The following is a 26,373-nucleotide window of genomic DNA, read 5'->3' as shown; positions in this document are numbered from 1 at the left end:
TTCCCTTGTTTGTTTGTCGTGTTTGTCATGCACTTACTGAGCGCAGGGACCGCCGCCCAGTTGTACCCCGTCGTCTAGGGCGGGTCGTTGCAAGTAGGCAGGGACAGAGTGGCGGGTAGATTAGGGCTCACTTGTCCGTTTCCCTACCCCCCCCCACCATTACAACTTTATTAGTCAGTGTGAATACTGTGAAATTACAGGGTTTTTTATGTGGCTAGTAACAACAACAAAAAAGCACCAACAACATTTTTTAATAAAACATATATAATAAAAATCAGATTTAAATAATATGTTATTTTCTGATGATACATTCCCTTTTATAAATGTGGCCCTGTTGTTTACCAAGCAGCTCTAAACTTAGTCTAGACATCTGTTTCTCCATGCCGTTACCACCAGGGGGCCACATTTAAATTTTTGCTAAATGGCCTGCTCTCCTAAAGAGAAGCCCCACCTGTTTGTACTATATTTGCTAACACACACTAGACATTTAATTGTCCCATAACAATGATGAAGATCCCCACATTTTTCCTCACAATTTCATCATTACTTTCTAAAGAAATCGAACACACGTTCTATATTTTGTGATCCCGGAGACATCAGATGCTGAGGTTTCGCACATTCAGCGTTTTTTTCCAAGTAAATTACCAGCTTGCTCTCTGGCATGTGATTTACAGACGGGATCTGAGCATATAATTAGCTTCATTCTATATGCGGTTGTGTTTAGGAAGTTCCAGGCATGGAGCCCGAAATCTGGAAATAATTTAAAAAATCATAGAATATGTCAGTCACTTGTCTTTCTCTTTCAAGACTCTTCACACAAAGCTTCGCTTCTCCACACTGTGTTCCTATGAAAGGGACATTTGTTTCCTTTTGGTAGAGCTTTCAAAATCCGACATTTCAACTTTTTGACGAAATGATCTTCTTAATTCTTGGCCCAGAAATCGGAATTTGAAGTGGATGTCACTTGTAATTACGTCATGACGGGAACCTCAGCAGCCCCCAGGACTCAAAGATCAAGATAATTTTACAATTGCGTCTAATATATACCATTAGACATTTGTTAGAGTGGAAGACCCTTAGTCAGGACCTCCCTCTAGTACAATGGTGGTCAACCTAGCACATTATGGGGGCCTCAGGGGTTGTATCATGACAGACATTTATGGGATATTCACAGGGTATGCCAAAAATGTCTGATAGATGCCGCTCCCACCTCTGAAACCTATACCTATTTCCCGAATGGGGATCCCTCGACCCCGTCTGTTGGACTTCAATCAAATATTCAGGCGGTGCCCAACGTTAGGCAATACATGTGTATAGTTCTTAAATCACTTTAACCGGTTCAGGACCGGGCTATTTTGAGCCTTCAGGTCCAGACCCCGTTTAGCCATTTTTAGCAAGCGTTAGTTAAACGGCTATAACTTTTTTATTTGTTGCGCTAGCGATGTGATTTTTGCAATGTTTTTTCCGTAGACAATGCAGATTTCTTTTTTTTAATCATTTTTATACACATTTTTTGCTATTTTAGAATTTCTAGGCTTAAAGTTTCCCAAAAAATTCTGGTAATAATATAGTTTTACCCTAAAATAGACCTTTTATTTGTGATCGTCATTGTCTACTGTAAATTTTGATATATTACATGTCTATTTTAGGTTAAATAGTTCAGGGCTAGCGTTACGAAAATGATTGGCGGGGGGAATGTTTTTTTTGGTGCAGCTATTTTATGTGTATTTATTATTTAGTTTTGTTGCAATTTATTTTACTTTTATTTTACTATTATGGTCTGTCCCTCAAAGGTCAGAAAAAGACCTTTGGGGGATTTATTTTTCTTTTCAACCTTATTTTTCCATTGTAACAAGAAAACAGCCCTCTTATAGTGACTATTGTCACTAACAGGGCTGGGCTAGGTCTAGTTAGACCCAGCAGCAGCCTGGCACTAACGGCATCCCGGGTTCATGTGATCAAGCTGCCACTGCCTCTATTCTATACACATTGAGCGCTGTGCAGAAATTATCTAAGAAGATAGAAGCAACGGATGCTGCTTCTCTCTTCTCCTCAGGTTCCCTGACAGTCACTGACTGCCGAGAACCTCACATTCAGCTGCCTGAACGCTCGGGCAGCCAGCTAAAACCGGCACCATATATCCGCTATGGCACGGGTTTTAAGGACCCCAACCGCCGGACGTTTATATACAGCCGGCGGTCGGAAACCGGTTAAGGGGCTTGTCTCGAGAAGACAACTCCTGTCCATGTGTCCTATTAAGGCTTAGGGTATGTTCACATGGCAGCGTCCGTTATGGCTGAAATTACGGGGCTGTTTTCAGGAGAAAACAGCTCCGTAATTTCAGCCGTCATGGCATGTTGAGGTGCTTTTCGCTGCGTCAATTACGGACGTAAATGGAGCTGTTTTTCCATGGAGTCAATGGAAAACGGCTCCATTTACGTCTGAAGAAGTGACAGGCACTTCTTTGATGCGGGCGTCTATTTACGCGCCGTCTTTTGACAGCGACGCGTAAATTTACGCCTCGTGGGAATAGGCCAACGTAAAACCCATTGCTTTCAATGGCCAGATGTTTGCCGACGCTATCGAGCCGCATTTTCGGACGTAAATCGAGGCGTAAAACGCCCGAATTACGTCCGTAAATAAGCCGTGTGAACATACCCATAGGGACATCAAAGAGGGTGGTTTCCAGCCCAAGTCGCCCTTTCTGAATCGTATTGGCCTTCAATAATGCTACATTACTGACTAGTCGCGGCTTTCCAGGCGAATTAAGTTGTTTGCCATCAGCTGGACCCATGGAGACATCCCCTTTAACCCCATTTGTGTGTCTTCAGGATGAGGCTATTTTTTTTTTTCATCACCACATTCCAAGAGCCATAACTGTATAATTTTTCCGTTGATGTAGCCATAAGAGGGCTTTTTTTTTTTTGCGGGATGCGTTATATTTTTAATGCCACAATGTTGGGGTACATAAAAATATACTGTATAACTTGTTTTCGTTTTGTTTTTACACCACTCACTGTGCAGTATAAATGACATTTTAACATTTTATTCTATAGGTTGTTACAATTATATATTGTTTTTATTGTGTTTTACTACTTTTGTACAATAAAAATACTTTTTATTGAAAATAATTTGTTTTTATGTCATCCCATTCCGAGAGCCATACATTTTTTATTTTTCTTTCGGAGTACTGTAGCTGTATGAGGTTTTTTGTTTTTTTTGGCAGTACAAGTTGTAGTTTTCATTGGCACCATTGGAGTACATTGAGGGGGAACAAAATACAGAAGCCGTGTGCATGAGACCTAACGCAGGTGTCAATACAGCACTTGGTACAAGGACTGAATGTTCACAATTTGGCTGGGGTGATTAACTTTGAGGCTTTTCATGTACTGAAGCGACTACAGGAAGTTCTGCACAAGAAGAGGTTTGGCACATGTTCTCCATGTTACATAGGTTCGTTTTAGGATCTTTAGCTGGCAAATACACATTAGAGAGTAGTTCACTGACTTCCTCATATATGTGCACTTGGCTCAGCTGAGTGGGCATGTTTATTTCCAAAGGGAGAGGGGACTAAGCTGCTATCTGACTGTCTTGCAGCAGCTTAGCCCCTGAAATAATAAAATAATTTAAAAGAAAGGATCAGACATGTTGAAATCATACTTTTCCCCTACATCTACCTCCAGGGGACAATCGGTAGGCCACCATCCACTCATAGATACATAGGTTGAAAAAAGACGCAGGTCCAATAAGTTAAAGGCTATGGACACTTTTGAAAGGCAAATTATTATTTATTTATTTTTTAAATAAAAAGGTGTATCCTTGTGTTTGGTGCAGCTTTACAAATACTTTTTATTAAAAATTAATTTAACTTTTCTAGATACAGCTGATCTGTATTCTCTCTACGGAGCAGCTGTATCTAGTGCTATTCACTGAATCCGTCAGTCCCGCGGACCTGGGGGTCCCCTGAGGGGTTCAGTAACAGCGGGTCGCAGGATTCACCTGTAAGCTATCTGTAGCGTCCACGGACATGGACTATCGGGATTACTCACCCCCCGACGGCCGCAGCCATGGATCTGTGAGCGCTCCGTTCTGCTGTGTCCCGTAGGATGTTAACCCAGGATCACCCTGGACTACTTGGACTACCATTGTTCCTGTGCCTTAGAAAGTTGGAGTTGTGTTGTGCCATCGGTCACACCTGCTGTGTTACACCACGCCTGGTGTCTGCTGCCAAGGTCCCATCTTAGCCTAGTTGTTACTACTGTCTGAACTGCTACAGGTACACTTGTGCTTGGACTATATAGACATTGACTTGGTATACTGTTTGGCCAGCTGCTATCACGCTACAGCGGTACGGCCCATTGGGTGCACATACCCACAGATCGTGACAGTACGCTCAGGCCATGGACCGTGACGACATCACAAGCTATACAGGTGGATATGCTAGTCTGCCAATTTCGACAAGACCAACTCCTCCAGGCGGTAAACGCCATTACACTTCGGCTGTATGCACAAGCTGCAGTCATCTCAGCATCCGTTCCTGTTCCTCCTGCTGCACCTCCTGTCAGAACCAGTGCTGAATTCTGATTCTTGCTGCCACTACCTCCTCGCTATGACGGAGACACGAGGACCTGCAGGGTATTTCTGAACCAGTGCCAGATCCACATGCCACTTCAGTCTACTGATGGCGCAAGGATTGCATTTATAGTCTCACTCCTTACTGGCAGGGCCCAGGCATGGGCAAACCCTATCTGGGAACGTCAGGGCCCAGAGACCTGTAACTTCCAGTGTTTCTTACAGACTTTTCGAACGGTATTTGAGGAATCTGGCGAGTACGCCATTCAGTTCTGCACACTGGCGGCAGAGCTGTCGAGGAACAACGAGGACTTGGTGGCTACATTCTGACAGGGACTGTCTCCTAAAATTAAAGATGCGCTTGACGCTCGTGTTCTTCCATCTACCCTGGATGACCTCATACTTCTAGCCACCCGGATTGACATGAGGATCCGGGAGCGATCCCAAGAGGTTCGTCGGGGGAGAAGATTCCCTAAGCTGGCTCCTATCTTCCAGCAATCCCTGTTGGCATCACCAGTTGTCCCTCCAGAGGAGCCTATGCAAGTGGACCGGCTCAAACTGTCTGCCCAGGAGAAACACCGCAGATGCACTTCAGGACTTTGTCTGTATTGCGGCCGTATTTTGTGCGTTTGTGCCCTTAGAAGCAAGAGAAACTCCAATGCCTAGGATTGATTGGAGTGACAACCCTAGGTGGAACGGTGTTAGATAGAAAGTTCTACTCAAAAATGTCCATTCCCATGACCATAGTGTCTGGTGAAAAGACGCACCGGGTCTCTGCATATCTGGACTCCGGGTACGCAGCAAACTTCATCCAAAAAGACCTCCGGGGATGTCTTTTGTGTGGTTGGCAGACAGGAGGAGAATCCTTCGCTGGGGGCACAGCGCCGAACTGCATGGGCACGCGGGTGCTTATAAAACCAGAGATCTGATTGACCGTAATTTCTGGTGACCCACGCTGCCCAAAGATATTGTGGACTTTGTCTCGTCCTACACTGAGTGTGCTTCCAACAAAGTTGCTCACTCCAAGCCTGCCTGTCTGCTCCAACATCTGCCTGTGCCCAATGCTCCCTGGCAACATACAGCAATGTACTTTGTCACTGACCTTCTTTCCTAAGCAGGATGCAATACGGTCTGGGTGGTGGTGGACCGGTTCTCGAAGATGGCTCATTTTATTCTGCTAACCGGCCTACCTTCTGCTCCTCAACTGGTGAATCTCTTCATCCAACACATCTTCTGTTTGGTTTGCCTCTTCATATTGTGTCTGATCGGGGGGTTCAGTTCACCTCTAAATTCTGGAGAGCCCTCTGTAAACTCCTAGATGTGAAGTTGGACTTTTCTTCAGCCTATCATTCCCAGTCTAATGGCCAAGTTGAGAGGATTAGCAAAATCATGGAGAATTATCTCTGCCACTTCATCTCCATGATGATTGGGTACAGATTCTTCCATGGGCCGAGTTCTCATACAACAACCACACAAGTGAGTCCACCACCTCCACATCATTCTACATTGTCTACGGCCAACATCCACAAATTCCTCTTCCTGTTCCAGCTACATCTCTGGTACCCGCAGCTGACTCTGCATTTGGAGATTTTCTACAGGTCTGGCAGAAAACCCGGTCCTCTATTCTGCAGGCAGTCGATCGCATGAAGCGAAAAGCAGATGCTAAGAGAAGAGAGCCACCTCTGTATCTTCCAGGTACCAAAGTCTGGCTATCGTCAAGGAATATCCGGCTGAGTAAGTTCCATTTATAACAACTCTTTATTTTCTGTCCCTTAACCAATTCGTTACCCACATTCATACATGGTCCCCCGAGTCCCTGTGTCTGTATCTTCAGAACAAGAATGTTGTTTGGAACAGTATCAAATGCTTTTGCAAAATCCAAATATATCACATAAGCCGCATGACCAACATCCAGATTTGCACTTACCTCCTCATAGAAACCGAGCATGTTGGTTAAGCATGACCTGTTTTTCATAAATTCATGCTGGTTAACAGTTATTAGACTATTCTCCGCTATATACTGTTGTAGTTCATCTCTTAGAATACCCTCAAATATTTTACACTCACTACATGGGACCAACACAGTCTCATTTATGTTAAATAAATTTTGCTGTCCCCAGTTAGCTTTTGTCACACCACCAAATATGTGGTACCTCCGGGATATTTATATATTTACTTAGCCCTCTTATTCTTCAAGAATTCTTTAAAGAGTACAAAAAGATCATATTGCCCCACTTCCATTCCCCCTTTAAGGATCCCCAGATGACAAAATATCTGTACCACTGTGGATGGAATGGGGGATAACATTTCTATCATGTTTATGCTGAAAATTATAATTTCCTCCCAAAACACTTAATGCTCCAATAAATCTACATTGAATAATAAAGCAATTTTGCAAACCGTCTTCATGAAAAAATGTCTTTCTTATGTCTACAGCTCCTATGCAGACCTCTACATCTCCAGACAACAAACAAACCCTATGTAGTCAGATCCTGCAATCATTCTCCTTTTCCATCTGTCCCCTATTTCTTACCAGCCTACCTATTGTATATTAGCAAGAAGTGGAGGAAAGATGGAAGAGCGCATCACTGCAGGATCAGACTACATAAGGTTTGTTTGTTGTCTGTTACCATGGAGACACATAGGTCTGTATAGGACCTGTAGGCATAAAACAGTGGGAAATGTTTTAATCAACTTTATTTGTAGAGTTGCTTCATTTTTCCTTTTAGATGCATTGGGACAGTTGAAAAAAAAAATTGCGGACATAGCCTTTTAAATAAATGGTAGGTTCTCATTGCCCCACCCTTGTTACTAAGATAGGAAACCATTTGAAATAAAAGAGAATCTTTTGGGCAGCATACAGTTATATTTATCCGACAATTTATATTCGATTTGCATTGCATTTTTTTTGTTTTTTTTTACCACATTCTTTATGTGTGCTTACACCTTACTGATCTCTGTCGTCTGTCATTCTATTTAAGGTTGTGCAACAATATATGCATATTTACAGGATAACACCTTTCTAATGGTGGCATGCTTTACAAGGCTTCCATGAACATTGAGGAATTTAATATGCATAGAAAGATTTTTTCTGTCAAGCTCCTACAAATTTTATTCAGGAGTTTCTTAGTTATATCTGGGTCTGGTGAAGCTATTGACCACACTATGGCTTCCATTTCAGTATTCACAGCAGGGACAAACGCCGGATTTTTGAAGGGGGTTTCCAATTGCGTTGGTTCCCACAACAGATTATATGGAGCTGAATATAAATACTTTGCTAAATTATATCAGACACTTTTACATGGGGTGGTTTTGGAGTTAGTGATAGCATTCCTATAATATTTCTGGTGGTCTAGAGTAGTTCAGCGGGTGATACCTAGTACCTTTGACGCTTCAAGGTGAAGAAGGGGTCAATATTGGTGTACATTATACATAGTGGTTATGGGTTAATATCTAATATCCCTTGAGGTCTATGGTGCTTTGGTGGTTAACACTAAAAACCTTTATTGTAATTATAATATTATCTAATAGGTAAAGATGGGGCAGGGGTTAGTGATGACTTCTGGCAGAAACGTGTACCTATAATTAAATTGTATTTAATAAATAGGTTCAGAACTCTTGTATAGGCCGGTTCTCGGTTCTTAGATAATGAGCTCCAAATCCCCTGGTTCCCTTCTCACATCCATAGTGTAGCTTAATAAAATTCTGCCTTCCAGAAGGTGCCACGAGGGGGAGCTCACCGCACAGAGATTTTTACGGCACTTATTGAACTCAATAATAAATTCATATGCAGTGTGCCCTCCCTAGTGGTGGCAGAAAGAATTGCAGCCTTTAACTGCAATTTTTTTTTTCCTGAACTGCTCTGAGGAGGGTTTTTAGGCACTAAGTCCCTCTCTGCACAGAGATTTCCACAGATCTTTCCCAGGCCCCTGAATTGTAAATCTGCCTAATTGTACAGAAGAGAGTATTTATGAGTACATAACCAAGCAGAATTGGTGTTCAGTAGTATGGGAAAGCTGAATAACCCTCCACGTGGAACTTAAAGGAGCTGTCTCTATTAGGGCATATGAATGTCATAGAGAAGGGCCAGGGGACTCTATGAGCCAGAATGGAGAGACGTGCTCTAACGGACGCGAGTCGTCCATGTCTGAATGGCCGCCGTGTAAAATAACATTTGCCCTGCAGTGGTCATGCATGGAAAATGTCAGGCCAGCTGAGGCCCCCCCCCCCCAGCAAAATCATCTGTTGGCCGGGGGACAACTCCTTTAATGGCAGCCATATGGGTACTATCCGAGATATAACCAAACACCATGTGAATAGAACTTGAGGAATACTTCTATTTACTGGAAATATAATGTTTTCTGGTAAATTGATCTTAAATTGACTGTCAGCAATCAAATTGGAACATATTAAACTGTCGCATTCTTGCAGCGGTTTGTTTACAATGATGGGGTTGTCCTTGCAGTGGTGCTGGAATGGTTAAATACTTGGTAAAATTCAATGTACTGATTTTTTACTGGACAGGAGAATACGGGTACACAAAGTAAACTGCTTCCTTTTCTCACTAGAGAACTGCAGTTTAGCTGGCAGAACGGAGAGGAGTTGGGGAATTGGACGGGGATCTTTAATTTCACGGATGACGGAGCAGTGAAGACGGGCAGTGACGCAGGCGGCAGGTACAGACTTACACGGAATGACAATACACAGCAAAATATGACAGATGGCTGCTCCTAAGACCCTGCGTATGAATATACAACACTCACATACAACTTAGGCCTTATTTACACGAGTGTAGTTCACGTCCGTGATATGTGTGTGTAAATCAAGCACGTCGCACGGACCTATGTAACTCAATGGGGCCGTTCAGAGCGTCCGTGATTTTCATGCAGCGTGTGTCCGCTGCATAAACTCACGACATGTCCTATACTTGAGCGTTTTTCGCGCATCACGCACCCATTGAAGTCAATGGGTGCGTGAAAATCGCGCACAGCACACGGACGCACTTCCGTGTGCTGCGAGTGATTCGCGCAACAGTTGTTCAAGAAATTAAGGAAAAAATAAAAGCACATCCATCATTTCTGTTTCTAAACTTAAAAACAGAGTGTCATAACGATGCCATATGCACGAAAATCACGCAGCCACGCACCAAACACTTATGACACACGGAACTGCAACGCACAAAAAACGCTGCGTTTTTTGCGCACGCAAAATGCACACGTTCGTGAGAATTTCGCCTTAAAGAGCAATTCCAGTCAGACATAAAGTTTCCGAATCATACAGGTCACTACTCTAATCCATTGGGGGGCAGAATTGTAGTTATATTATTGTACCTAAGGGCAGTTCTTGTACATATGGAGCAGTATTATAGTAGTTATATTCTTGTACATAGGTGGTAGTATTATAGTAGTTATATTCTTGTACATAGGGGGCAGTATTATAGTTGTTATATTCATATACATAAGGTGCAGTATTATAGTAGTTATATTCTTGTACATAGGGGGCAGTATAATAGTATTTATATTCTTGTACATAGGGGGCAGTATTATATTAGTTATATTCTTGTACATAGGAGGCAGCATTATAGTAGTTATATTCTTGTACATAGGGGGCAGTTTTATAGTAGTTATATTCTTGTACATAGGGGGTAGAATTATAGTAGTTATATTCATGTACATAGGAGGTAGTATTTGTAGCTTCCATGGCCGCTAGCCGTCGGGTTTACTCACATCCCGACGCCCGCAGCCATGGATCAGTGTTATTGTAGTTATATTCCTGTACATAGGAGGCAGTATTATAGTAGATATATTTTTGTATATAGAGGCAGTATTATAGTAGTTATATTTTTGTACATAGGGGGCAGTATTATAGTAGTTATATTCTTGTACATAGGAGGCAGTGTTATAGTAGTTATATTCTTGTACATAGGAGGCAGTGTTATAGTAGTTATATTCTTGTACATAGGGGCAGTATTATAGTAGTTATATTCTTGTACATAAGGGGCAGTATTATAGTAGTTATATTCTTGTACGTAGGGGACAGTATTATAGTAGTTATATTCTTGTATATAGGTGGCAGTTTTATAGTAGTTATATTTGTGTACATAGGAGGTAGTATTATAGTAGTTATATTCATGTACATAGGGGGTAGAATTATAGTAGTTATATTCATGTACATAGGAGGTAGTATTTGTAGCTTCCATGGCCGCTAGCCGTCGGGTTTACTCACATCCCGACGCCCGCAGCCATGGATCAGTGAGCACTGGTCCCCATCTCCTTCCTAGGAGACACCAGAGCTCACTTTCGGTCCGGTCCGATGTGTCCCGTAGGGCGCACGCGCACCCTCGTGCCAGTTCTAAAATGGTTAGCGCACGCACATGAAAACAAACATCATCATCATCATCATCAACTCACATGATTTCCTGGACTATAAGAAGGTCTCTGCCCTTCTGATCCTTGCCTGAGCGTTGTTAGTGTTTCCCAAGTCTGTCTTGCAAATGGTCCCTTAGTGTGTTCCCATTCCAATTGTTACCCGTGCCCTGTTACCTGTTCCTGTATCCCGTGCTGTGTTCTTGTTCCTGTGCCTAATAGTGTTGGAGTCGTGTCTACTGCACCTGCTGTCGTTTGCCACGTCTGGTGTCATCCGCCACGTCCTGTGTCATCTGCCACGTACAGTGTCATTTTCCACGTCCAGTGTGATTCGCCACATCGGGCGCAACCTGCAGCACCTGCTGTTATCCGCCACGTCTGGCGTAATCTGCTGCACCCACCTCCATCCGTGCAAGAGCTGCAGCCACTGTCTGGACTATTCAGGTGCCCTAGTGCTGGACTTTGTATTACTGGGGTGCTCTGTTGTTTGGCCAGCTGCCTCCCCGCTACGGCGGTGCGGCCTAGTGGGTCCACATACCCACAAACCGTGACAGTACGCTCAGGCCATGGACCCCGCTGGTCAACCTGAGACCTTGACGACACAAGCCATGCTGGCTGTGATGCAAGACCTCCAGTCACGGCAAGACCAACTCCTCCTGTCGGTGGACACCATTGCCCATCGGCTGATTTCTCCAACCACAGCCGTCACCGCACCCATTCCTGCTGTTTCTCCTGCTACACTTCCTGTCTGTACCAGTGACGATCCCCTGTGCCTCTTGCCGCTACCTCCACGCTATGACGAAGTCCCGAGGACCTGCAGGGGATTTCTGAATCAGTGCGAGATCCACTTCAGACTACATGCCAGGACCTTCTCTTCTGATGACGTCAGGATCGCCTTCATCATCTCTCTCCTTACTGGCAAAGCCCTTGCATTGGCTAATCCACTGTGGGAACATCGGGGACCAGAGACTCGTGACTTGCAGTGCTTCTTACGGACTTTCGGCTCGATCTTTGAGGAACCTGGGAGAGTTTTTTCAGCTGCTGCATCCCTGATGACCCTACACCAGGGAGACCTCTCCATGCCATTCAGTTCCGTACCCTGGCTGCTGAATCAATCTGGAACAACGAGGCTTTGGTGGCCACATTCTGTCCGGGACTGTCTTCGGGGATTAAAGACGAGCTGGCCGCTCGCATCTGCCATCTACCCTGGACGATCTCATCCTACTTGCCACCCGGTTTGACATGAGGATCCGGGAGTGTTCTCAAGAGGTTTTCCGGGAGAGAGGATTTCCTAGGCTAGATTCTACTTTCCAGCAATCCTTACCATCCTCTTCAGTTGTCCCACCAGAGGATCCTATGCAGATGAACCGTGTCAAATTGTCTACCCAGAAGTGACAACGCAGACACACTTCTGGACTTTGTCTGTATTGCGGTCTGGGAGACCATATTTTGCATCTTTGTCCCCAGAGGCCAGAGAGACCCCAGTGCCTAGGATTGGTTAGAGAGACAAGCCTAGGTGGAACGGTACCAAATAAAGCCTTCTGTTCCAAGTTGACTATTCCTGTGACCCTAGTATCCGGCGAGAGGACGCATTGGGTTTCTGCCTATCTAGACTCTGTGTCCGCGGCAAACTTCATCCAAAAGGAGCTAGTGGATCATCTCCAGTTGCCCACAGTTCCCCTGGAGACATCTTTGGCTGTTGCCTCAGTGAATGGACTGCCTCTGCCTGATTCGATCGTTTCTAAAACCAAGCCGTTAAATCTCCAGGTTGGAGTCCTTCATTCTGAACTAATTTCTTTCCTTGTTTTGCCCAAGGCCATCAATCCTGTCCTGCTGGGCCTGACTTGGCTTAGACTGCATGCCCCAGTCCTGGACTGGAGTTCTGGAGAGGTTCTCCAATGGGGCTGCAAATGCCTCGGTCGTTGTCAGTTGCAGATTCATCCTGTCCAGCCTCCTCTGCCTCAGTCATTGGCGGGACTGCCCCCCCATATAGATCTATGCCAGTACATTACAGTTAAAAAATCGAAATCAAAAAGTTAAATTAATGTAAAAAAAAAATTTATGATAAATAAAAAGTAAAAAAAATACACAGAAACACACATTTTTTTATAATAAATAAACTTTTTAAAATATAAGTCACAAAACATGAAATAATATAGACATATTTGGTATCACCACGACTGTAACAACCTGTACAACAAATGTATAACATTATTTATGATGATCGGTGTATGGTGTAAAAATAAAATATTAAAACTGCAGCGGAACTGCTTTTTTTCTGTATTTTTGTCAAAATAAAAATTTATAGAAATTAAACGATAATGTATTCGTACCAAAAAATGGTACCTACATAAAGTACAACTCCTCCCGCAAAAAACAAAGTGTCATACCACTACATCGTAGAAAAAATAAAAGAGTTATGAGCGTCGGGATGCAAAGAGGGAAATATAAAAAAATAGTTCTGTCCTCAAGGCCAAAAGTGGCCGTGTCCTTAAGGGGTTAAAAAGAAAGCCAGATCCCTTAGACCCTGCATTGACTACCGTGGTCTCAACCAGATCACGGTCAAGAACAAATACCCGTTGCCACTTATATCTGAACTGTTTGACCATATACGAGGAGCCAGAATTTTTTCTAAACTAGACTTGCGTGGGGCTTATAATTTTATCCAAATCCGTCAAGGGGATGAGTGAAAGACCGCGTTCAATACTCGAGACGGGCACTACAAATACCTGGTGATGCCATTCGGACTTGTAACACTCCCACGGTCTTCCAGGAATTTGTTTTCTTCTGAGATCTCCTCTATATCTTTGTTGTAGTTTATCTCGATGATATTTTGATTTTCTCCCCAGATCCGACGACTCATCGGAGGCATGTCCATCAAGTTCTACTACGATTAAGGAAGAATCGTTTATATGCCAAGCTGGAGAAGTGCGTCTTTGAGAAGAGTTCTCTGCCCATCCTGGGCTACATCATCTCGGATCAAGGTCTCAAGATGGATCCTGTGAAAGTGAGAGCTGTCCTGGAGTGGCCACGTCCTCAAGTCCTGAGGTCCATACAGCGTTTCCTGGAATTCGCCAATTTCTACCGGCAGTTTATCCCAAACTTCTCATCACTGACAGCTCCCATCTCTACCCTTACCAAGAAGGGTGTGAACACCAAGGTGTGGACTCCAGAGGCAGAATCCGCATTTATTAGTCTCAAAAAAGCCTTCACTTCAGCCTCGATCCTCCATCACCCTGACGTATCTTTGCAGTTTTCATTGAAGGTGAACGCTTCTTCTGTTTTTGCAGGTGAAATTCTGTTCCAGAGGAACTCCAAAGGAAAGGCAGTAGTATGTGGCTACTACTCGAGACTTTTTTCTTCTGCAGAGCGCAATTACTCTATTGGGGATTGGGAGCTACTGGCTATCAAATTGGCTCTGGAGGAGTGGAGACATCTTCTAGAGGGCGCAGCTCACCGCATCCTGATCTACACCGACAAAAGAACCTCACCTACCTTCAGTCCGCTCAATGACTAAATACTTGTCAAGCCAGGTGGTCGCTGTTCTTCACCTGTTTCCAATTTGTGCTCCACTACCGTCCCACTGACAAGAATGTGAGGGCCGATGACCTGTCCAGGTCATTTTGTCGTCACCAGAAGAGCGATCAGGATAAAACAAGCCAAGATTAGAAGATGGACTAGCGGTCAAAAACAGAAGGTTAACCTACAAGTACTAGGTGACAAATTTCGATCATAAAGGTATGATCCAAGACAAGCCTAAGGTCAGAGTCAGCGTCAGGATCAACACAAGTAATAGTTCAGAAGAATAATTCTTGGGATGTCTGGCAGGATAACACTTTAAATAGACTGCCAGACCTGATGTCATTAGAGGACGCTTGATGCTGCAGCAATCCAATGTGGCCAGCGGCTGAAAGTAGGAAGACACTGCTGGTTAAAGGAATAGTAAACCAAGTAGTCGTTTGCTTCGGCCTGACAGCCAGTGGCTTGAAGCAGGGGAGGAGCACCCAACCAGTAGAGATGGGTAATGGCCCTTTTAAATGATCAGGCAAATGAGTGCTCATACTTACGCTCATTGCCGACCATTCCCTGTTTGAACAGGGCAACAATCAGCCAATGAACGAGCAAACTCTAGGGATTAACGATCACTCGTTCTCATACATTAACGAGCGTTGCTCCTTGTGAATGGAGCTAGCCAGCGCCGATCGACATGTTGTATCGTCAGTTGGCGCTCATTTTTGTAGCAGGCAGTCTAAAAATACTTTTATACTGTTTAGTGTATACATACGTAAGGCGTCTGAGTTTAAGTTCTAAAAATAGTGAGGGGCCTTTATGCCGTTTTGTAGTACCAGAGGTGGTTGTCTCTTTCTTACCCTTACAGAGGGGTGAATGCGGAAGGAAAATATAGGAGACATCTGAAATTTGGTTCTTATCATGCATTAAGAGCCATTCAGCATCTATAAATTGTTTTGTTTAAAGGACCGCATTGTTCCATTACATAGCAAAATTCAGCACTGTGGTGCCTTCTAACCTACCCTTTTGCCAGCTGCCCATCCCCCATCAGTTCCCCTTTGACTTCTCATCACACCGAGTTGGAGACAATCCCGGGTGGGTTTTACTGTGTCTAATAATAGGGAGAGAAAATGTATCACAGCTGCTCCTTATGTCATCCAAACACCTAGACAAGTGAGATGAACACCTCAGCTTGTTATTGTGCCCGCTACCAGTAATAATACAGTACTCCCTTCCATGTTTTAATTTGTAACTCCGTATTAATATTTCAAATAATCCAGTAATTTAGACTAACATTGGCGCCCCTAGTTTCTTTCCCAAATCTTTTTTATTCAATCCAGAAGGGGGTGATGATAAGAAAAAAAACTTAATACCCCCATGTTGTTTGGATCTAATACTAATTATGAAACAAAAAAAGTCAGCAAGCAAACTCACTGTACATTGCAAAAGTTTAATCCAAAAGTGGAATTCATACTACCTTGCTGTCTATATTAACATGAATATGACTATAATACTGCCCCCTATGTACAACAATATAACTACTATAATACTGCCCCCTATGTTCAAGAATATAACTACTATAATACTGTCAGCTATGTACAAGAATATAACTACTATAATACTGCCTCCTATGTACAAGAATATAACTACTATAATACTGCCCCTATATACAAGAATATAACTACTATAATACTGCCCTCTATGTACAAGAATATAACTACTATAATACTATCCCTATATACAAGAATATAACTACTATAATACTGCATCTGTATACAAGAATATAACTACTATAATACTGCTCCTATATACAAGAATATAACTACTATAATACTGCTCCTGTGTACAAGAATATAACTACTATAATACTGCCCCCTATGTACAAGAATATAACTACTATAATACTGCCCCTATGTACAAGAAGATAACTACTATCATACTGCTCCTATGTACAAGAATATAACTACTATAATACTACCTCTTATGTACAAGAATATAACTACTATAATACTGCCTCCTATGTACAAGAATATAACTACTATAATATTGTCCCTATGTACAAGAATATAACTACTATAATACTGCTCCATATGTACAAGAATATAACTACTATAATACTGTTCCATATGTACAATGTAAAGGATCTGCCAGGCACAGCTTCGGGGTTAACGCCCATAGATAATCAGTCTGCACCTGCTTCTATGTCTGTGAGACTGACTCCATCTTCCACCACTCAGGGTGGCAGGCTTAGGAGTGGGAGAACCTATCACAGCCTGGCCAGATGGAGCTAGCTCCCGCCCTCTGTCTATTTATACCTGCCTTTCCTGTTCCTCCTTTGCTTGTGATTCTTCTCGTTTGGTTTCCTGGCCCTGCTGCAGCTTCTTGAACCATTGTCCTTGCTTCATATTGACCCCGGCTTGCTGACTACTCTCCTGCTCTGCGTTTGGTACCTCGTACACTCCTGGTTTGACTCGGCTTGTTTACTACTCTTCTGCTCTGCGTTTGGCACCTCATACTCTCCTGGTTTGACTCGGCTTGTTCACTTCTCTTGTTGCTCTCGGTGTTGCCGTGGGCAACTGCCCCTTTCTCCCTCTAGCTCTGTGTACCCTTGTCTGTTTGTCTGTCGTGCACTTATTGAGCATAGGGACCGTCGCCCAGTTGTACCCCGTCGCCTAGGGCGGGTCGTTGCAAGTATGCAGGGACTGAGTGGTGGGTAGATTAGGTCTCACTTGTCTGTCTCCCCACCCCCGTCATTACATAATCACAAGCCCATACCTAGTCTACCCTGGTCCCTGATACCACTATGGACCCCCTTGAGACCCTGGTTCAGCAAATGCAGGGTCTCTCCCTACAGGTCCAGGCCCTGGCTCAGAGGGTCAACCAGCCTGATGCTACCATGGTAGTCCCCCTCACCTCACCTCTTGAACCCCACCTCAAGTTGACCGACCGGTTCTCAGGGGACCGGAAGACTTTTCTCTCCTTTCGGGAGAGTTGTAGGCTCTATTTTCGTTTAAATCCCCACTCCTCAGGTTCTGAGAGCCAGCGGGTGGGTATAATTATGTCCCGGCTCCAGGAAGGGCCCCAAGAATGGGCCTTCTCCTTGGCTCCTGACGCCCCTGAACTTTCCTCCGTTAATCTTTTATTTTCTGCTCTCGGACTCATCTATGACGAGACTGACAAGACTGCTTTTGCCGAGAGTCAGCTGGTGACCTTACGTCAGGGTAAGAGACCTGTTGAGGAGTATTGCTCTGACTTTAGGAAGTGGTGCGTAGCTTCTCGGTGGAATGACCCTGCCTTAAGGTGCCAGTTTAGGTTGGGTCTGTCGAACGCCCTGAAAGATCTGCTAGTTAGTTATCCCTCTTCTGACTCCCTAGACCAGGTTATGGCTTTAGCGGTACGACTTGACCGACGTCTCAGGGAACGACGACTTGAACGTCTTGATGTTTTCTCCTCTGACTCCCCCATGATGCCTCCCGAGGTTCCGTTGCTTCGTTCCTCCCCGGAAGACTCGGACGTACCTATGCAACTCGGTGCCTCCGTGTCCCCCCAACAACGTAGAGATTTCCGCAGGAAGAATGGTCTCTGCTTCTACTGTGGGGATGACAAGCATCAAGTGAACAACTGTCCTAAGCGTAAGAATGCAGCCGGAGAACTTCCGCACCTAAGTGATCATCGGGGAGGTCACTTGGGCGCACAGGCATTTCCCGTAAATATGAAACGTAATAAAATCTTGCTTCCCTTTCAGGTCTCTTTTGGTGGTAGGTCTGCTACCGGCAGTGCCTTCGTGGATTCAGGGTCTTCTGCTAATATCATGTCTGTGGAATTTGCTATGTCTCTAGCTATGCCTTTGATTGATTTGCCTAAACCTGTCCCGGTAGTGGGTATCGACTCCACTCCTCTTGCTAATGGTTATTTTACACAGCATACCCCTGTTTTTGAACTCCTTGTTGGCTCCATGCATTTGGAGCAGTGCTCTGTACTGTTAATGCAGGGATTATCTCCCGATTTGGTTTTAGGCCTTCCCTGGTTGCAGTTGCATAATCCCACGTTTGACTGGAATTCTGGGGACCTTACCAAGTGGGGTAATGAATGCTTGACGTCATGTTTTTCTGTTAATTCTATTTCTCCCCCTGAGGTGGTGAACACTCTACCTGAGTTTGTTCAGGACTTCGCCGATGTTTTCTCTAGGAGGCCTCCGAAGTGTTACCTCCTCATAGAGAATATGATTGCGCAATCAATTTGGTACCAGGAGCTAAGCTCCCTAAGGGTAGGATATTTAATCTCTCTTGTCCCGAACGTGAAGCCATGAGAGAGTATATCCAGGAATGCCTGGCCAAGGGTTACATTCGCCCCTCTACTTCTCCGGTAGGGGCTGGCTTCTTCTTCGTAGGGAAGAAGGATGGTGGTCTTAGGCCATGCATTGACTACCGAAGCTTGAATAAGGTCACTGTAAGGAACCAGTATCCCCTTCCTCTGATTCCTGATCTCTTTAATCAGGTTCAGGGGGCCCAATGGTTCTCCAAGTTTGATCTACGGGGGGCGTATAACCTTATCCGCATCAAAGAGGGGGATGAGTGGAAGACTGCGTTTAACACGCCCGAAGGTCATTTCGAACACCTCGTCATGCCCTTTGGGTTGTGTAATGCTCCCGCGGTCTTCCAGAATTTCATAAATTAGATTTTAAGAGACTACCTGAGGTTATTTCTTGTAGTGTACCTTGATGACATACTTGTATTTTCCAAGGACTGGTCCTCCCACATTGAGCATGTCAGGAAGGTGCTCCAGGTCCTTCGGGAAAACAAACTGTTTGCAAAGACCGAAAAATGTGTGTTTGGGGTGCAGGAGATACCATTTTTGGGCCAAATCCTCACTCCTCATGAATTCCGCATGGACCCCGCCAAGGTCCAGGCTGTGGCGGAATGGGTCCAACCTGCCTCCCTGAAGGCGTTACAGTGCTTCCAGGGGTTCGCTAATTATTACAGGAGGTTTATTGCTAACTTCTCGGTCATCTCTAAGCCTCTTACGGATCTCACTCGCAAAGGTGCTGATCTCTTCCACTGGCCTCCTGAGGCTGTCCAGGCTTTTGAGGTCCTTAAGAAGTGCTTTATCTCGGCCCCGATGCTGGTTCAGCCCAACCAAATGGAGCCATTTATCGTGGAGGTTGACGCGTCCGAGGTGGGAGTGGGGGCTGTCTTGTCCCAGGGTACCAGGTCCCTCACCCATCTCCGTCCCTGTGCCTACTTCTCCAGGAAGTTTTCACCCACTGAGAGTAACTATGATATTGGCAACCGCGAACTCTTAGCCATTAAATGGGCATTTGAAGAGTGGCGCCACTTCCTGGAGGGGGCTAGGCACCAGTTAACGGTCCTTACCGACCACAAGAATCTGGTTTTCCTAGAATCTGCCCGGAGGCTAAACCCGAGACAAGCTCGTTGGGCGTTATTTTTTACCAGATTCAACTTTGTGGTTACCTATAGGGCTGGGTCTAAAAATGTTAAGGCTGATGCACTGTCACGTAGCTTCATGCCATCCCTCCTTCGGAGGAAGATCCTGCTTGTATTTTGCCTCCAGGTATAATAATTTCCGCTATTGATTCTGATTTAGTCTCTGAAATTGCGGCTGATCAAGGTTCAGCTCCCGGGAGCCTTCCTGAGAAGGGCTTACTATGTTCTTTGCCCATTCCCCAGAGACCTTGGACCCATATCTCCATGGATTTTATCACCGATTTGCCTCCATCTCAAGGCAAGTCGGTAGTGTGGGTTGTAGTAGACCGCTTCAGTAAGATGTGCCACTTTGTGCCCCTCAAAAAACTACCCAATGCTAAGACGTTAGCTACCTTGTTTGTCAAACACATCCTGCGTCTCCATGGGGTCCCTGTCAATATTGTTTCTGATAGAGGGGTACAATTTGTTTCATTGTTTTGGAGAGCCTTCTGTAAAAAGTTGGAGATTGATCTGTCCTTCTCCTCTGCCTTCCATCCTGAAACTAATGGCCAAACTGAGAGGACTAATCAATCTCTAGAACAATATTTAAGGTGTTTTATCTCTGACTGTCAATATGATTGGGTCTCATTCATTCCCCTCGCCGAATTTTCCCTTAATAACTGGGTCAGTAACTCGTCAGGGGTCTCCCCTTTTTTCTGTAATTTTGGGTTTAATCCGTTTCACCTGGTAGTTTCAACAATCCCGAGGTAGAGGTCGTTCATCGAGAACTGTGCACAGTCTGGTCTCAGGTTCAGAAGAACCTAGAGGCGTCCCAGAGCATACAAAAAACTCAGGCAGATAGAAAACGTTCTGCTAACCCATTGTTTATGGTCGGGGATCTGGTGTGACTATCTTCTAAAAATTTGCGTCTTAAAGTCCCGTCCAAGAAGTTTTCTCCCCGGTTTATAGGGCCATACAAGGTCATTGAAGTCCTCAATCCTGTCTCCTTCCGACTGGAGTTGCCCCCATCTTTTCGAGTACACGACGTGTTCCATGCCTCCCTCCTTAAACGCTGCTCCCCGTCCTTGGCTCCCTCGAGGAAACCTTCGGTCCCTGTTCTCACCCCTGAGGGGGCAGAATTCGAGGTGGCTAAGATTGTGGACAGCAGGATGGTCAAAGGCTCCCTCCAGTACCTGGTCCATTGGAGAAGATACGGGCCTGAGGAGAGGACTTGGGTACCCGCTCAGGATGTTCACGCTGGGATATTGGTCAGGAGGTTTCACCTTCGTTTCCCCAGTAAACCAGGTCCACTTAGAAAGGGTCCGGTGGCCCCTCATAAAAGGGGGGGGGGTACTGTAAAGGATCTGCCAGGCACAGCTTCGGGGTCAACGCCCATAGATAATCAGTCTGCACCTGCTTCTATGTCTGTGAGACTGACTCCATCTTCCACCACTCAGGGTGGCAGGCTTAGGAGTGGGAGAACCTATCACAGCCTGGCCAGACGGAGCTAGCTCCCACCCTCTGTCTATTTATACCTGCCTTTCCTGTTCCTCCTTTTCTTGTGATTCTTCTCGTTTGGTTTCCTGGCCCTGCTGCAGCTTCTTGTACCATTGTCCTTGCTTCATATTGACCCCGGCTCGCTGACTACTCTCCTGCTCTGCGTTTGGTACCTCGTACACTCCTGGTTTGACTCGGCTTGTTTACTACTCTTCTGCTCTGCGTTTGGCACCTCATACTCTCCTGGTTTGACTCGGCTTGTTTACTTCTCTTGTTGCTCTCGGTGTTGCCGTGGGCAACTGCCCCTTTCTCCCCCTAGCTCTCTGTACCCTTGTCTGTTTGTCTGTCGTGCACTTATTGAGCGTAGGGACCGTCGCCCAGTTGTACCCCGTCGCCTAGGGCGGGTCGTTTCAAGTAGGCAGGGACTGAGTGGTGGGTAGATTAGGGCTCACTTGTCTGTCTCCCCACCCCCGTCATTACATACAAGAATATAACTACTTTAATACTGCTCTTATGTACAAGAATATAACTACTAGAATACTGCATCTGTATACAAGAATATAACTACTATAATACTGTCCCTTATGTGTACAAGAATATAACTACTATAATACTGCCCCTTATGTGTACAAGAATATAACTACTATAATACTGCCCCTTAGTAAAGGAATATAACTACTATAAAACTGCCCCCTATGTACAAGAATATAACTACTATAATATTACCCTCTGTACCAGAATATAACAGCTATAATGCCCCCTATGTACAAGAATATGACTACTATAATACTGCTCCCCATGTATAAGAATATAACTACTATAATACTGACGCTTATGTCCAAAAATATAACTACTATAATACTGCCCCCTATGTACAAGACTATAACTACTATAATACCGTCCTATATACAAGAATATAGCTACTATAATACTGCTCCCTATGTACAAGAATATAACTACTATAATACCATCCTATATACAAGAATATAACTATTATAATACTTCTCCTATATACAAGAATATAACTACTATAATACTGCTCCTATGTACAAGAATATAACTACTATAATACTGCTCCCTATATACAAGATACAAGAATATAACTACTATAATACCGTCCTATATACAAGAATATAACTACTATAATGCTTCTCCTATGTACAAGAATATAACTACTGTAATACTGCCTCCTATGTACAAGAATATAACTACTATAATACTGCTCCATATGTACAAGAATATAACTACTATAATACTGCCCCATATGTACAAGAGTAACGAAAATTTAGTCACCGAAATGTTTATTTCCTGAAGTCCGTAGGCAGCACAACACATATGGGTTTTAGTCCTCTAGGTACAATTAGGCAGAGACAGGTTAATTATCAATAAGCATTAAAAAATTAAGCATTTAAGGACTTCCCTTACAAGTATGTACTGGTAACCGGGCCCCAGCATATTTTTATGAAACAATATCCATACGTTTTGCCAGGGAGGGAAGCTTGTGCTGCCTACGGACTCCAGGAAATAAAAATTTTGATGAGTACATTTTAGTTTTCCTGATCATCCCTGGCAGCACAACACATGTGGGACTTGCCAAGCAATAGCTATATGGCCGGGATAGCAGACACCATTTCAAACACTCTTTTGCCAAATAGAGAACCCTCTGATGCCAGCGAGTCGAGCCTGTAGTGCTTGACAAAGGTTGATGTGGATGCCCGACTTCTGCCCATGAGGTAGCTGTAGAGTGTGTGGAATGTGCCCTGATCTGCAGAGATTGAAGGTCACTGAGATGATAGCATTTTTCAATAGTTGACCAAATCCACCTGGCTAGGGTGGCTTTACTTGCTTTTGCCCCTTATTAGGTCCAGCATGTTGAAGGAACAGATTTTCTGCTTTCCTAAAAGCCTTTGTCCTTTGAATATAGGTGAGCACTGCTCTTCTCACGTCCAGTATATGCCAATTTTCCTGATCTTCACCTTGGGGATGAGGGAAAAGAACTGGAAATAATATTTCTTGATTTATATTCCTAAAGGAAGGAAGTTTAGGCAAGAACCCAGGCATGGTACGTAGTAGAAGACAATCTCCCAGGTCCCTCAGATAGGGTTCTTTGAAGGAGAGGGCCTGAAGCTCGCTTATGCACCTGGACGACGTGATTGCCACCAGGAAGAAGGCCTTGAAGGAGAGAAATCCGATGGACGACTCTTGCATGGGTTCAAACTGCGTCTTTGTTAGAGTCTACACCACTACTGAAAGGTCCCAGGAAGGAGAGGGTTCCTGAGAGACTGGGCTAAGGTTTCTTTAAGCCTTGAAGAAGGTCTTCACCAACTGTTGGTTAGAGAAATAATTTTGCAGTTGGGCATTGATGAACCGCACCTTAACGGTATTTAACTTCAACCCTTTATTGAAGCCCTCCTGAAGAAATTTCAGTTCAGGATAGTATTCAGAGAAACTGAGTTTGCTGAATTCTTAGAGCACCAGTAGGTGAACACGGTCCAAACTCTGTTATATACTGTGACCGTTGAGGGGCGTCTGGCTGACAGCAAGGTGTTAATGACTTCAGACGAGAGCCCCATTTCTGTCAGATTCTGCCGGTCAGTCTCCGGACCGTGAGGTGTAGACTACGAGGGTTTGGGTGATACACCCCTCTCTGGGACAGGAGGTCCGGTGATACTGATAGTTTCAGGAACCTGTCTTTCGTGAGAGACAATGCTAGGGAGAACCAGGCCCTGCGGGGCCAAAATGGTAGGATTGCAATGGCTTCTGCTCTTTTGTCCCGAACTTTTCTCAATACCCTGGGTATTAAGGGGAAGGGAGGAAAAACATAGATTAATTTTTCCCTCCAGCTGACAGACAGGCCATCTAATGCTACTGCATGGTGAAATGGTACAGAGAACAGAAGCTGAGGACTTTGTTGTTCTCTTCCGATGCCATCACATCCAAGTCTGGCATTCCCCATGTGGCAGCTAAGCGGCTGAAAACCTGAGGGTTGAGACTCCACTCCCCCGGATGGAGGATATTGCGGCTGAGGAAATCTGCACTGTGGTTCAACGAGACCTGGATGTGAACTGCTGAAATTCCTAACGAATGTTGTTATGCCCAACTCATAAGTCGTCTGCATTCGGCCGACATTGAGGCACTCCTCGTTCCTCCTTGCTTGTTTATGTAGAAAAGGGTTGCTAGGTTGTCCGACTGGACCAGGATCTGGGCATTTCCCAGATGAGAATGAAAGGACATTAGCGCCAATCTCACTGCTCTGAGTTCTTTCATGTTGGAGGATAGTGAAACTTCCTTCTGACTCCATTTGTTCTGAACCCATAGGTGATCTACATGGGCACCCCAGCCCCAGGAGGAGGCATCCGTTGTGACGACTTTCTGTGGTGGGGGAACAAGAGACTTGACGGACCGGAGAGTGTCCGGGATTAACCACCAGTTGAGGTCTTGAAGGGTGGAGTTGGAGACTTTGAAGATAGCATCCAGATTTCTGAAAAGTTTGTCCCAAAATCTAAGGATGTCGAGCTGTAATGATCTCATGTGGGCTTTTGCCCAGGGGACCGCATCTATAGATGAGGTCATTAGACCTAGGACTTTCATAGCTCCTCAAACTGATACATTCGGATGGCAAATAAGGCGTTCTTTCTCCAATGTAGTTTGGAGATGTTCTTGGAGCAGGGACTTTGATGGCGCTTTTATTAGCCAGTCATCCAAGTAAGGCACCACACACATCCCCTTCAGCCTCACCGCTGCGGTTAGGACCACTACACTTTTCGTGAACACACGGGGTACCGGCGAAATCCCGATGGGTAGGCAGGTGAACTGGAAGTGCTGTATTCCACCCTGCGTCTGGACCGCCAGTTGAAGGAACTTCTTGTGAGCGGCCAGAATAGGGACATGCAAGTATGTGTCCATAAGGTCATTAGTTGCAAGAACATCGTTCCTCTCTAGAAGGTTCATCACCGACTGGATAGTCTCCATCTTGAAAGTTCTCCTCATCAGATATTGATTCAGGAAAGTCAGGTCTATAACCAGTCTCCAACTGCCATCTCATTTGGGCACCGGGAACACTCTGGAGTAAAGTCCTTGCCCCCTTTCTGAGACTGGAACATCTTCCAGGGCTCCTTTCTGGAGAAAAACCTGTAAAAGCTGAAGGGAGGAGGGGAGCTTTTTGAACTCCAACGAGTACGCTCTCTTGATGGTTGTCGTTACCCACTCGTCGGATGATGCCACCAACCACCAAAAGGAGAATCTCTGAAGCCTTGATCCTACTTGTAGGATCTCCTTGGCGTCATAAATCGTTTGGATTTTGATTGGCTTTTTTCTTCTGAAAGGAGGAAGGGTTTTCCCGCTTCATTTTAAACCTGCGCTGACGGTCTGGAAACCTTCTTTTGAACTTAGGGGACCTTCTTTTCTGATCCCGAAAGTAACGCCCGGTATCCCTGCTTTTAGGTTTAGGAAACCTGTCCCCTTTGCCTTCCCCCAAGGAATTCAAGATATCCGTAAGTTGGGGACCAAACAGGGATTCTGGCTGGAAAGGGAGGCTACAAAAATGATTTTGGAGAGATTATCCCCTGGCCATAATTTAAGCTAATGAGCCCTTCTGGCTGCATTCGACAGGGACAAGGCCCTAGATCAGGGGTCTCAAACTCGGCCGGGTAAGTGGGCCGCATATAGAAAAAATGGGAAGTTGACGGGCCGCATTACTTTCAAATTTGATACAATACAAAATTATTGTTAATCAATTAGTTATTTGAACTACTATAACACTACATTACTAGAATAATAATACTACATTACTATAATAATACCGCTAGGTTTAAAATTTGAGATATTTCTCCACGTGCTTATTTCAACAATCCAGCTTTCCAGTTTAAGTGTCGCTAAATGCAGTCCGGCGGCTCAGTTAGCACACATGTCAAGATTGGGCAGCCCCTTTTTAGATAGTGCCACAGTGCCCTCTGTGGATGCTGCCGCAGTGCCCTCTGTGGATGCTGCCGCAGTGCCCTCTGTGG

General features: G+C 44.7%; 1 protein-coding gene across 2 annotated transcripts in view; it reads left to right on the top strand.

The window, feature by feature from the left end:
- Window positions 1-26,373, top strand: part of ST8SIA5 (ST8 alpha-N-acetyl-neuraminide alpha-2,8-sialyltransferase 5) — a 129,569-nt gene that overhangs the window by 26,236 nt on the left and 76,960 nt on the right. Inside the window, exon 2 of one of the 2 annotated variants that reach the window (XM_075840643.1) lies at window positions 9,141-9,248. The exons of the other annotated variant lie outside the window; for it this stretch is intronic. Coding sequence (XP_075696758.1) covers window positions 9,141-9,248 — 108 coding nt within the window. The remainder of the gene's footprint in view (window positions 1-9,140; window positions 9,249-26,373) is intronic. 2 annotated transcript variants of the gene reach the window in all.

Source organism: Rhinoderma darwinii, chromosome 1 (assembly GCF_050947455.1).
Source record: "Rhinoderma darwinii isolate aRhiDar2 chromosome 1, aRhiDar2.hap1, whole genome shotgun sequence".
Lineage (NCBI taxonomy): Eukaryota > Metazoa > Chordata > Amphibia > Anura > Rhinodermatidae > Rhinoderma > Rhinoderma darwinii.
The sequence above is the reverse complement of the archived record's forward strand: the minus strand, read 5'-3'. Positions and strand labels throughout refer to the sequence as shown.